The sequence below is a fragment of the Nyctereutes procyonoides genome, unplaced genomic scaffold (assembly GCF_905146905.1).
Source record: "Nyctereutes procyonoides isolate TBG_1078 unplaced genomic scaffold, NYPRO_anot_genome, whole genome shotgun sequence".
NCBI lineage: Eukaryota > Metazoa > Chordata > Mammalia > Carnivora > Canidae > Nyctereutes > Nyctereutes procyonoides.
In genome coordinates this window covers 9,846,649-9,860,682 of record NW_026575133.1, presented here as the reverse complement: position 1 = coordinate 9,860,682, position 14,034 = coordinate 9,846,649, and the positions used below count along the sequence as shown (strand labels likewise).

The window sequence follows — 14,034 nt, the reverse complement described above, 5'->3', positions numbered from 1 at the left end:
TAACAATAAACACATGAGATAATGCAGAGCACTCTTGCCAGAGTTCCCGATCTATTGGAATTTGCATCCCCTTGATATTTAGAAGGGAGAAGAGCATGACCACAAAACAAGAAGCTAGAGAATGAAAATACATTTATAATTCAGAAAAGTTCTATAGTAACTACAGATTCAACTCAAACTTTTATTTCTTCTATGTCTACATTTTGGGAAATAAGAACAGATATTCTGAATGACAATACTCTACATCAAAGAAAGATTCCCTAACTTCCTGTAATAACCCCAGTATGTTCCAAAGCCAAAAGGCAAGCCAAATCACTTAAAAATATATAAACATGAGGTTGACTGACAGGTTTTCTGGAAATAGATATCTCAGAATTTTAAGTGTATTTATTCCCCGTTCTTTGAGGGTCATGGTTAGCTGAGATAATACCCGTGGGAAAGAATTTCACAGAAGTGAACTCTTTTATTTTTTAATGACAACATTTAGTTGGTGAAATAAGAAGTTTGTTTTAATTTTTGCTCTTTAAAAAAAATAATAACCTGATTGCCCTTGTAAAAGAATGCCAAACCAGATAAAAACAAACAACAAAAATGGACAAAGAATGTCAAGAGGAGAACAGAATTTATCTGGGAAGGACACCACCAGGGGAATTTGACAAATGGCCAAAAAAGGAATTGATTAGATTTCTAACTTGAACAGAGGGTGGGTAGGGACAGAAGCCAAGGTAGGGGGAGGGACACAGTGTCAGAGTTCTGTCCTTCCTTGGGCAAAGCCTTCCTGCCCTAACTGCTTAAAATCAGTGCCATTTCAGGAAGACTGGCATCTTCTATGCTCATCTAGGGGCTCTGAGGCTCTCTCATCACCTCAGTCTTTAAAACCAACTGCAGGGGCGCCTAGGTGGCTCAGTGGTTGAACTTCTGCCTTCTGCTCAGGGTGTGATGCTGGGTGCTGGAATTGAGTCTTAAAAAAAAAAATAAAAAAATAAAATCTACTGCAAAACTGTTTTTCTTAAACCTGACTACCAATTATTTCTCAGAGACAGTGGAATCTGTGTTCCTTTAGAACCAACTGTCTGATGGATGCCTTCTGGTATTTTCTTTAGCCACAGAGCTAGTACCTTTTCTGTTGGACAACCAGATAATGATTCTAGAGAACTCTCCCCCCTGAGTCAGCTGGCCCCCTCCAATGCGTACCAAGGGCCTTGGGGTCTACCTCCAGGTAGACAAATATATACAAGTCTGACTTAGACTTCTAAGCCCGCTCCTGTGGGGCTCCTGTCACCCTTATCTACTGCCTCCTAGCTGGATGCATTACAGCATGAATTTACTAGCCATTCAGATGCTTCGCTTCTTGTGTCCTCCTGGATGAGTATCTTGGGCAAATGTAATGGTCACTACCATATTTTCTCATTGAGCACTACACCACCATATTTTGAGAACAAAATATGGAAAATGGGGTCTGAAAAGACACAGGACTGAGAGATTTCCCGGGAAGCTATCTGCAGCTCTAAAAGCCTTTCTCTTGCAGTTGCACATGAGTCAGGGCAATTTCCCTCCAGACCCAAAGAACCAGAACACTTCCAATTTGTATTTGGATTGTTCAAAACTCTTACATTATTACTGAATCGCTTCTTGGCTCCATATCGTGTATGAATAGACTATAAGTTTGGAGGGTACTTTGCTTTTGTGTGCCATAGGCCAACAACTTTTAAACCTTTTATTGCAACCCAAGTATGAGATGTATTTATGTTGCAGCATAGTACTCATATCCATATATGCATGCATGTGTACACATGTAGGCACATTATATGTCTCTGGTGCAAAAGTATCATGAAACACTACTTAGCCCACTGTATACAATATAAAGGAATAAAAGAATGAGACACTCATTTTAACTCTTCCATCCAAGGAGTTACTTGACATCTGATAAACTCTAACCATCTCCCATTGTTGTTTGAAATCAGAAGCATGGCTTGTAGCTGTTGGCCCAGAGTTCAAAGAGAAGGGCACAAGCTTGGGATGGTGGCCACAGAAGAGGGTCGTACAAGTATAGGTCTGAATGGCCCACTTTCCTTCTGGGAATCAATTTGAGGTATGAAGAGAACCTGACAGCAACCTCTTGGCAGAGCACTGAATCCAGGTGGCACGGTCATCTGTTGCTCATCTCTCTGGGCCCTTAGGACAAGGAAACCAGGGCTCTGCTGAGAAAAGCAATTACTGTGGTCTGCCTTGAGCTGTCCCTAGAGTGGGACCTGTGGTGAGGGGCCGACAAAGGTGAGTTTGGGAAAGATGTCCCTGTGGAGGCTATAAGCAGCTGTCCATCTGGCCAATGATGGGTCACTTAAGTTCATGATAAAGGGTGGGAAGCAGGCACAAGGAAAGGGAAAGAAATAGAACATCAAAAAGATGGGCAAAGAAACCAGAATACTAAAGATGACTCAGACAGTCTCATTTTATCCATCCTGGTGAGGTCCACATAGTCATTATGAAATTCAAATTAAACCCACAATAAGGTATCAGTAGGCCCCCCTCACAGTGGCTAAATGCACTCACATACCCTCACTCACATACCCTATAATCCCAAGTATTGGTGAAGATGTGAGCATCCAGAACTCCCATACATCTCTGGGGGATGCAAAATGAGAATACCTCTTTAGAAACAGCCTGGTGGCTTTTTATAAATATATTTTATCATATTCAACCAAGTAATCCTACTCATAGGTATTTACCCAAGAGAAATAAAAACCTATGTTCACGTGGATGTTTATAGAGGTTTTATTCATTATCACACAGAACTGGAAACAACTTACATGTCCTTCAACTGGTGAATAAATAAAAAAATCAGAGCACATCCGCAAAATGGAATACCACTCAGCAATTTAAGAAAAAAGAATACGTACAGATACTCAACAACATGGGTGAATCTCAAATGCATGATTGTAAGTAAAAGAAGCCAAAATCAAAAGACAACCTACTGTATAAACCCAATTACATAAAATCTAGAAAAGGCAAAACAGGAGAGAGAAAGAAATCAGACTGGTCTGCTAGTGATTTGGGGTGGAAGAATGGTTGAAAATAAAAAGGCCATCAGGGACGCCTGGGTGGTTCAGTGGTTTAGTGCCTGCCTTTGGCCCAGGGCATGGTCTCAGAGTCCCAGGATCGAATTCCACATTGGGCTTCCTGCATGGAGCCTGCTTCTCCCTTTGCCTGTGTCTCTGCCTCTCTCTCTCTCTCTCTCTCTCTCGGTCTCTCATGAATAAATAAATAAAATCTTTAAAAAACAAAAAGGCCATCAGAAGAAATATTGTGGGGTGACAGTTCTCTATCTTGATTATGGTAGCAGCACAAATGCATACCCTTGTCAAAACTCATAGAACTTCATATCAAAAAGGGAAAATTCTACTATACATAAATTACACCTCAATAAAAAATGTGGAAAAAATGCATGGTGGGAAGAGCCTGGGCTTTAAACAATAATAATAACAACAACAACAACAACAACAACAACAAAATATATATATATATACACACACACACACTTATTTATTTATTTATTTATTTATTTATTTATTTATTTATTGGAGTTCAATTTGCCAACATATAGCATAACACCCACTGCTCATCCCATCAAGTGCCCCCCTCAGTGCCGGTCACCCAGTCTCCCCATACCCCTACCCACTACCCCTTGTTCTTTCCCAGAGTTAGGAGTCTCTCATGTTCTATCTCCCTCACTGATATTTCTCACTCATTTTCTCTCCTTTCCCCTTTATTCTACTTCACTAATTTTTATATTCCCCAAATGAATGAGACCGTATAATGTTTGTCCTTCTCCGACTGACTTACTTCACTCAGCATAATACCCTCCAGTTCCATCCACATTGAAACAAATGGTGGGTATTTGTCATTTCTAATGGCTGAGTAATATTCCATTGTATACGGAGACCACAGCTTCTTTATCCTTTTTTCTTTCAATGGACACCGAGGCTCCTTCTACAGTTTGGCTATTGTGGACTTTGCTGCTATAAACCTTGGAGTGCAGGTGTCCTGCCATTTCACTGCATCTGTATCTTTGAGGTAAATCCCCAGCAGTGCAATTGCTGGGTCACAGGGTAGCTCTATTTTTAACTCTGAGGAAGCTCCACAGTTTTCCAGAGTGGCTGCACCAGTTCACATCCCCACCAACAGTGCAAGAGGGTTCCCCTTTCTCCACATCCTCTCCAACATTTGTTGTTTCCTGTCTTGCTCATTTTCATCATTCTCACTAGTGTGAGGTGGTATCTCATTGTGGTTTTGATTTGTATTTCCCTAATAAGCCTGGGCTTTTTATTCAAATATACATTGGCTGCTTAAAGCATAGCTCTACCATTTTACTATCTGTGTGATCTGACCCAAGTTACTAAATTCTCTGCATCTCTGTACTCTCACAGGCACGAGAGGGGGTGACACCTACCACAAAGAGATATGGCAAAAGCATATGAATCACTAAGGTTATGCAAACCAATACTATGGCCACTAGCCACACATGGCTACTCACCACTTGAAATGTGGCCAGTGGAACCAAGGAACTGAAGTTTAACTATATTTTATTTGAACCAATTTGAACTTCAGTTGAAAAACTGATACCCAATTCTTTATTGGCAAACTTTTAAGTATGTTTGGAATAACCTGGGTATGTGAATCTACTTTTCTACCACAAATTTTATGAAATGTAAATACTGATTGAGTATTACTGATGAAAATTTAGCATATGAATCGAGAGATGTGGGATGTGTAAAATAAACCCAGAATTTTGTAGATTTAGTATGGAAAAATATAAAATACCTCATTAGTAATTTTTCAAATGGAGGATATACTAAAATGATAATATTTTAGATATATTGGTTAAATAAAAAAATATTATAATTAATTTCCCCTGTTTATTTTACTTTCAACACTGTGAGTGATAGAATATTTAGCAGTGCATCTACAGCTTGCATTATATATTTATTCAATGACACCAATCTAAGGCATTACCTGGTATGCTGCTATTATTATAATGAGGTATGCGTTGGATGCTTAATATCAAGGAAAATATTGAAGAATATGCATCCAACCAACAGCTCAGAGCATGTTTCTATAATATAACTGAGGGTGTTGGAAAAATATTAGTTTCTTGATTTATCAGTGGAAAGCGATGAAGAAGAAATGTAGTTTAGAGTTAGTGATGTGAGGAAACCACAACACAGCTCTATGTGTAAAGAGTATCACAGAATAATGGTGAAAACACTTAACAGATTATATTCATTGTCATCACCAAACTGGTTTTGATGGAAAGGGCTCTGATACCTTAATAGAGAGATTATTATTCGGCGGCCTGCAAGAATTATTTTCTCACCTTATTATGTAATTACAGCCCTGACAATATTGTACTTGGAAGCAGAGATTAAAGAAGAATGAGAAGAAACTCTACAACAGGAGACTGCTCCAACAGGCCAGGAAACAATGTCTCTGCTTTATTCAGTTTTAGGGAGTTCAGAGGGGGTGGATTCCTACCCATGGTTTCCAAGATCTTTTAGTGTCAAGACCTTCAAGGTGAATTCTCAAGTAAGTTTTCTATTTTCTTTGTCCTTTCTCATGGTCAAGAAGAAGCTTGAGAGGGCCACATGCAAGATGGAGTGATACAGTACTAAGTAGATTTAAGTGGCTGTGCTCATCCCAAGCCACCTCACATCTGTGTTATGTAAAGGTATCTCTGATATTTCAGAGAAGGCTAAACAGGTGTAATACCCAATCACATCATAATATAAAGTTATATATTAACTTGGGATAGGAGATTGCATCATGCATCCAAGTATCATTTCTAGGTATTAGATGTAGGGGAAGGACAGATAGAAATGTTAGCCCACCAAATAAATGCCCAACTCTTCAATCTAGCTCTTTTTTACTACCTTTGCAATATTAATACCCACTGTTCTGCAAAATAATTCAACATTCCATGAAAGTGGGCATTTACTCATCAGACTCTGGTTCTCATTTCATGCTGGGATTCCACCAGACATGCCTTTCTCCCAGACTCCAATAATTTATCTTCTAAACCAGGTCATCTCCAAGTCTCTCCAGATTCCTCAAGTTAGAATTAACCTTCCTCTCTAGTGATTCTACAACATGGAAAATCACAGTTTTAATACAAGTCAGTTTGTGATCCCTAACTACCCTAATAGGGTCACATATCTTTCCAGTAGATTATGAGTCTCAGGCACCAGCTTCATCTCATCAAACAAAATATACTCTATGAGACAGTATTAATTTAGTTGAATTGAAAATGTGAAAGCTTACTACTTTTCCCAGCTGCATTACTCAAGGGCATTCAGAGTCCAGAAAAATTATAGTCTCTTTGTTAACTGGCCATATGGTACACAATCTCAGTTTCTATGAGAGTCTCTAGTGAAGGAGGTTAAAAACTAATGACCCCTAGAGACCAATTAAATTCAGCTTTATCTCCAAATCACAGAATGCAACTCCAGGTGCAAAACGGCATCACCCTCTAAAAACCTTCAATATGGTCATGGTCTAGATAGTGTCAGGATACAATTTATTTTCTTGGTATTAAATGCCTTCTAGAATCTGAACTCCAACCACCTATCAGGCACTCATTCTTTACCTGAACATCTATTCTATGCAACTAGATTGGCTAGCTCATGGCCTTACAAATCTATACTATTCATCTAGTTCTTGACTCGTGCCAGTCATAAAATATGGAATATCTTCCACTTCTTCCTCCCTAGGGAAAAAAGACTTACGATCAGATTGGTAACATTGCAAAAAGGAACTGGGCATATACAGCACATCTGAATGTTCACTATTTTACGGATCTACCTGCAAAGATCACATTCTCTGTACCTCATGGCAGTGGTGCATCCAGTTCTGGCAGGCAGTATTAGCAAGCTCACTTGCTCCTACATAACTTTTAAAAGCAATCAAACTGACATTTGACTTCCATTTGTCTCACCCTTCGTCTCAACTGACTCCAGTCTGGGCAGGTAAAAAAAAAAAACAACAAAAAACATTGTTCACTGACTTCCTCCAAGTCTGAAAAACTAGATTGCAAACTTCCTGAGGGTAAGAATCAGTATCTCTCTTGTCTTCCTCATGGGCTTTAACATAAAGCAGGGGCACCATGAACCTTGATAAAAATTAAACGGAGAACAACCTCAATAAAACTGGCTTTAGAAAAGTTGCCTTGCCTGGTATCTCTCTTCTCTATAGATAAGATGAACATCATGCATTTTTTTTCTCCCAAAAAGAATGAAAATGCAAGACTGACTTCAGTAAGACAAAAAGAAATATATACATTTAGGCACATTCTTCATTTCGATCCATGCATGCTCCACTTCAGAGTGTCTCACTATTCACAATGACCAAAGTACTCTTTATTACAAAAGGAACAGCACAGTGCCAAACTCACCCACCTTATCAATAGGATCAGAGACAAAGGGATTTCTCAGTTGAAAGGTCATCTGCAGCAATGTCTATCCTGCCCTACTAAGGTCTGGCCACAGGAGAATGAATGATCCTCTTATCTCTACAGCCTCACTTACAGGAACCTGGTTGCAATGGCCTCAGTCTTAGGAACATTTCATCCAAACCTTCCCACCAGAGGTGACTTACTCCCCAATAACAAACTGTATTTCTGCCTCCAGGTATGATCAGATGCATGGAAATGTAAGCTTCCCAAAGCCCTTTACACATCTTAATCATCAGTTTTTGTAATTCTAAAAAACAAAACAAAACAAAACAAACAAACAAACAAAGAAAACTGGGCCATTTCCCAAACTGAGGTCTTCTTGTTACAGGAATAGGCATTTGTCAACAACCTCCTAGGAAATCACAGTATTTCTCTTGATTTGTTTTACATCCAGGGCCATTCACTTGTCTCTATCTTTTTGAATGTGCTTCTATTCACCCCAGACCTTTGTGTGGCAATCCTACCTTATAACATAACTAGAATCTTATATGTTTCCAGCACCCTCAGTAACTTAGATACCAGTGTGGGGATGCTAGAACTCTGATGGGCACTGCTCAGAAGAGACCACTGTAAAGCAGAAGCCCCTACATGGATCCCTCAGTTCTGAAAGCCCCTCTCACTCCTCAAAGATGAAACTTGTAATGGAGCAGCTCACCCATACCATCTGAAGCTACCACTCATGGCAGACAACTCTTCCCTCCAAGAATGAATGATCTCAAACAGCGTAGCAGGTATAGGTTTGACCACCAGTCACTAGTGAATGCTGGATAATGAAATACACCCCTTTACTTGAATCAATCCATCATACCAAGGTGAGTGCAGTGGCCAGGACAATTAGAGGTCATACACTGCCACTAGAGATATAGAAAAGGACCACAGCCAGTTTTTCTTTAATCCCTATGTGGAGTCACTTGGTTTCCCAGATAAATTATTCTTGAACTGGTGATCACATTGAAAAACAAAACCTCAACAGAACTGAAAACTCAGGAAGATGATCATATTAAACAACTCAACATAGATCAAGGTCATTTCTTCACCAGGCATATACGTTGGCATCTCGTGGCATCTTAGGGAAACTCCCATTCTTAGCAATGATAGTCACTTTTCTTTCCCTGTAATATTTGTTCATAAAATGTAATTTCCCAAATAATTTAAGGTATACAAATAGATACATACCTCCACACAGGGTCCATAGAGTTGAATAAAGGGACTTAAGCAAGCCCATGTAGGTCAAATACCTGTGCATCTGGCTTGTAATCATGCTCATACACAAAAGAGCATCAGCTTCAGCTACCATTTGTTCAAGTTTGCTGAGTCAACCACCACACTAGATGCTTTTTATACATTATCTCTCATTCTCACAAGCATCTCATTAGGTAAATATTTTTACAGGTGAGGAGATTAAGGCACAGGAAGGTTAAGTTCCTTGCCTGAAGTCACACAATCGCTAAAGGGTATAGCCATCATCTGAACCCAGGACTGGCTGACTGCAATGCTTGTGTTTATTCCATTAAAACTCGTGGAAAAAAAAAAAAAAGGCAGATTCAGGCGCAGGATCATCTTGGCTACATACCTCATACAATTCAATAATAATGTTTCCCATTAGACCTCGGCTACTCTTAATGTTCTCCATGGCCAGGGTGAAGTAGATGCCACGCGTGTCTGAGATGTACAGATTGTACGTGTCATTCTGGTTCCATTCTTGAACCGCTGCAAACACTTGGTTCTCATCGGTACTGATGATGTGCATGTCCTATAAGAAGATGGAAAACCTGTAAGGCAGCAGATCTCCATATCTCTCTGCCCATTGGGACCCAGAGTAATTACCATGACTCATGAATGGTTGGGAAAAAGCTTGAGTTATAGGCAATGTTAAACAATTCTGTGTCGGACCAAGGCTATAAATTAAGAGCTTCGTGATTTCTTTTCCTTGCTAAGTGACAGTAAGATGGGTGTAAGGGGCTTTGGTGGGTATCATTTTCCACGGCTTCAAGGGATTCATCCACTTTCATTTTTTATTTTTATACCTGAAAGTTAGTGTTAGTGCTAACGGAGACATACAGCCTTGCAAGAGGAAACTCACACATGCAAAGAAGACAGGGCTTATCCCTGGCTTTAGATCTTCATTCATGTTTTCAAACTTTTTAGTGTAGTGGTTTTCAAACTTCTCTTTGGGATCTTCAGAGTCATGGAGATTGCAAGAAGGGTGGCAGGGAGGCAGAGCCAATGGGTAGGGCTCTGGGCTTCCAACACTGTTTCAACCAGATCGGCACCATTTTAATTTGTTTTATCCTGGACTTCTGCATAATATTTGGGGAATAAAAGGTGAGGCAGGTTCTGCTGCTAATAAGATAATATTTGAAAATCATAGTTGCAGAAAGGACACTCAACCTGGAATTTAGTGTTCTGGGTCATAACAGAAACTCTGCTATAAGTTAGCTATATGGTGTGGAAGGTGTTTGTGTCCCTGAGTTTCAATTTTCTCACCAAAACACTGAAAAGATTGGGCTACCAATAAAAATAGCTAACATCGGAGCACCACTCTAAGTCATCTAAATGTACTATTTCAGTTAAAAATCCAAATAATTCTCCCACAGAGGTAGTATAATTTCCATTTTACTGAAGAATAAACCAAGGTATGCAGAGGTTTGCCAGCTTGCTTCATGTTACATCTAGTAAGTGACAGAAGCAGTAGAGCTCTAACTTAATTGTTAGCTTCTAACCATTTGGATACACAGCCTCCAGATTAGAAGCTGCAATCCTATGACCCATGAGATGAATATGAATCACAAATGCTTGGTCTGATCACAGCCTCTACTGAATACCTGCTGGTGTAGTCTTTTAGACAAAGTCAGCACTCATGAAACTTCAGCCTTAAGCACCCAAAAGTTCTTATGATCTGCCTCTCACATATCAATGTGATAGGTGATGAACTTTCTAGTCCCTGAAGTCACTTTAGCTTGTATACCTGGACTAGAACATTTCCAAAATCAAATCTAACCAGTTCACAATTCAAAACAGTTTACAAAAGCCAGTTTTCATATGTGGCGAGGTACCGTACAAAGATTATCACAAAATCTAGTTCTTGCCCAAGGAATTCACGCTGTCAGGAGGAAATGTTGACACAGATGAACACTTGACATAATGGAAGTGTGGAGGCCAAGAAAAATTAAGGCCATTCCACCTCAAGTTTAGCATTAGCACAAGTACAGCCATGTTAGGTCCCTGGGAATAAGAACTGAACTTTACAGGGAAAACTGCAGATTGTCCTAGGCAGGGAATCCCATATCAGAAAGACAATAAAGCTCAGAATGCCCTCGGCAGAGAATCCCACATCAGATCTTAAGAAACTTCCCCACCTTTTCCCCCATATTGGAATGGAAAAAAATTCCTCCACCCCTTCTGAAGATCCCCTAGACCAGCCCATAAAAAACGCAGCTGTAACCCACTTCGGGGTCCAAGTCCCTGCTCTGCTGTATGGAATATACTTGGACCCACGCTCGAGCTTGTAAATAAACCCTCATGTACTCGCATCGGTGTTGGCTCCTTGGTGGTTTCTCGGATTCGCAATCTTGGGCACAACAGAAGCAGTTAAAAAATGTATAACTATACAGGTGTATATGCCAAGGAGTAATGGCATCCTGAGAAAGCAGGAGAGGACCCCTGTCACTGTGGTGGTAAGCACCCATACGTAGTACCGGCATGGGGAATTAGAATTGACAGTAAGTAAAGCACCAGGCTCTTACCTTGTTTAACCAACCTTTCCCAGAAATGATTTCAGCAATAAAAGGAGGTAGCAATGTCTATAATGCCACAACTATGGAGAGTTTCTCCAAGATGTTTTTAAAAAGGAGCAAGCTCATTCCATTTAGACAACGATGAGGTGGGAAAAGTGAGATGCGTTCTGGATCTTTTTGTTGGAGAATCTGTCAAACCTTCAGTGTCTGGCCTTGAACTCCCTAGGTCGCCTTGACTAAGACCTCGCTAGCTCCTTTGTGCTTACATACCTTATGGAATTACAGGTTCCTGCTGAGCTGCTTGAAAATGGAAATAAGGCTTCCTCTTAAAAACCCTGTGATGAAATTGTGTTGTGTTGGTGTGGAATGAAAGCCCAAGAACCCAGTAGGAGGGGAAATAGCAGCTGCAGGAAATACAGATTAAATTCACTTACCCTGTTAAAAATGCAATAGAAATGCCTGGCTTTTCCCAGATGTTTTGGTTATAAAAATGAATGAGCTAAGTTATTTTAGACTAAACTAATGTAAAAAAGTGGAAAAAAAAAAACAATTTAAAACACTGGGGCATGGTCAGGATTAAATGCAGCCAGGTTTGCTGTGAGTGTATCTTAGTTGGGAGATGTGCTGGGGTATATCACCTGGTGCTCAGGTATTGCAGGCTCTGAGGGATGGAGTGCTCTTTAGCATCTAGGACTGGGAAGTTTGCTCAAGAGATTCTTAATTTCCCTAAATCACTTAACTAATATATGATATTACTAAGATTTAAACCAAAGACTATCAGAATCAGGAAGCTAAACTCTGTTATCAGTGAGTGTATAACTCAATATGCACCAAAGTGACCTGGAGATCATAGCATGCGGACTCCTATGTCCCACTGCCTGAGGTTCTGATTCTGTATGTCTGGTTGTGAAGCCTTGAACTCTACCATCCGAACCAGCCTTCCAGATAAGTGCATGCAGTCTGGAAAATCACTCTTTGAAAAAGCTCTGAACTATGTGTCCTCTCTCCAGATAGATCTTATAGTTGAATAGGGATCTACCAATAATAACCAGAATATTAAGTTTTCAAGAACAGATAAAAGCATTATCAGTAATATTGGTCTAACAGGGATCTGAATGATAATAAAATATATTTCTAAATCCTGTGATCTCAATCTAACCTCTAAGCATATGTCACCTCCTTCCTACAAAATTGAAGACATTCTTGCTACTCCTAAGAACAGGTAGGGCAAGATGTAAGTGGTGATGAAGAGAGAGAGCTTTAAGGGGGAAAAGTGGTACGCCAGTTCTGATCGGGACTTTACAAAATGGGAATTTGGACAGCATCAGATATAACCACATTCTTGCCTTTATTTGGATAACAATTATAAATAACCCTCCCATTAATTTGGAAGAATCATATTTGCCTTTCATAAACCTAAATGTGAGACTTCGTAGGTAAACAATGGTGAAAATACTTCCCCATGATTGAAACATTTTTGTGTAATCTGGGCTAAATGTAACTTCATTCATTATAAAAATACATAGGTTATTCAGCACCTGCCATGTGCCAAGCATTATAATAGAAGTACAGAGAGGAACAAGAAATACAACCTGACCTCAAGCAGGTGCCTCATGGTGGTGGGGATATCATGCACTCTTGTCCTTCTGTGAACCTGACTAAAGTCTCCAGTACAGTACTGATAGGAATACAAAGGCTTATAGATGGGGGGCAGGGGAATCCATGGAGACATATGGAACTTGAGTGGCTTGAAAACAGTTTTTCCCTGAGGGAGGTGAGGACAGACAGTGGCCACACCATAAGGGGCTCCGCATGGCACACTTAAGTTTTACCCAGAAGGAGATACAAAATTGGCACAAGATTTTAAGCAGGAAAAAAGGAAAAATTAGCAATGACCAATGCAGAAATCTGGCTGGGGAAGACCAGCTTCATTGCAAGATCACATTTGTCGTGGAGGCAGCGTGAAGGTAGACTTAGTGGACAAGGAGGAAGGCTTATGAAGTGACTGCAATAATCTAAGTAGTGAAACATAAGAGCCTGAACAAAGGAAGCAGGTTTTCTATGAGAACTCTATGAAGTGGATGGGTGAGATATGGAGGCAGAACCCACAGGGGGATAAAGGAAAAGGGAGTATCTTTAATATGCCTGATATCTGACTTTCAAAATCCTCTGCTTCTTTTTAGTGTACACATACAATCATAATTAAACACTCATAGCTAAAAACTTGCATAATCATTTATTCGATGTCAGTTTCTCTCATTAGATGGTAAGTTCCCAGAGAGAAGACACTGTGTCTTTCTTATTTATCACTTCACTTCTAGCACTTACTAAGTATTTAGCACTTGGTAGATATCCAATAAAAGTTTTCATATGAATAAAGAGATGGAGTAAGTAAACACAGGAGAAGGATGAAATTTTAGGGATATAATATAAAGACACCGAGCTCAGTTCTAGAGTTTTAAAATGGGATCTTTCAAGGGAGCTACTTCAAATAAGCAGTCCAGAGTTCAATCAATATGGGATGAAGCTATAGACACAGGTGTCACCAATATGGAGAGAAGGGACGAAGTCACCTAGGAATCATGCAGAATGCCAGAACTTAGGATCATTAACATTTAAGGGTGGCAGTGGAAGAGGAACCAGAAAAAGAAATGAGAATAAAATATTCCAAAGAGAAGAGTATCAGGTATGGATTTTTTTCCAAGTGTCAAATGGAGAAATGTCTATTGCACTTGGCTGGAGACGGTCCCTGGTAACAATGGCTAGAGGATTTTTGGTGGAATAGTGGAAAAT

The 14,034-nt window shown here is 39.8% G+C and overlaps 1 protein-coding gene across 1 annotated transcript in view; it reads right to left on the bottom strand.

The window, feature by feature from the left end:
- The window catches only part of SORCS3 (sortilin related VPS10 domain containing receptor 3), a 584,039-nt gene that overhangs the window by 93,101 nt on the left and 476,904 nt on the right, over positions 1–14,034 (bottom strand). The window contains exon 9 of the mRNA XM_055299867.1: positions 9,078–9,257. Within this exon, the coding sequence (XP_055155842.1) occupies positions 9,078–9,257 (180 nt within the window). The remainder of the gene's footprint in view (positions 1–9,077; positions 9,258–14,034) is intronic.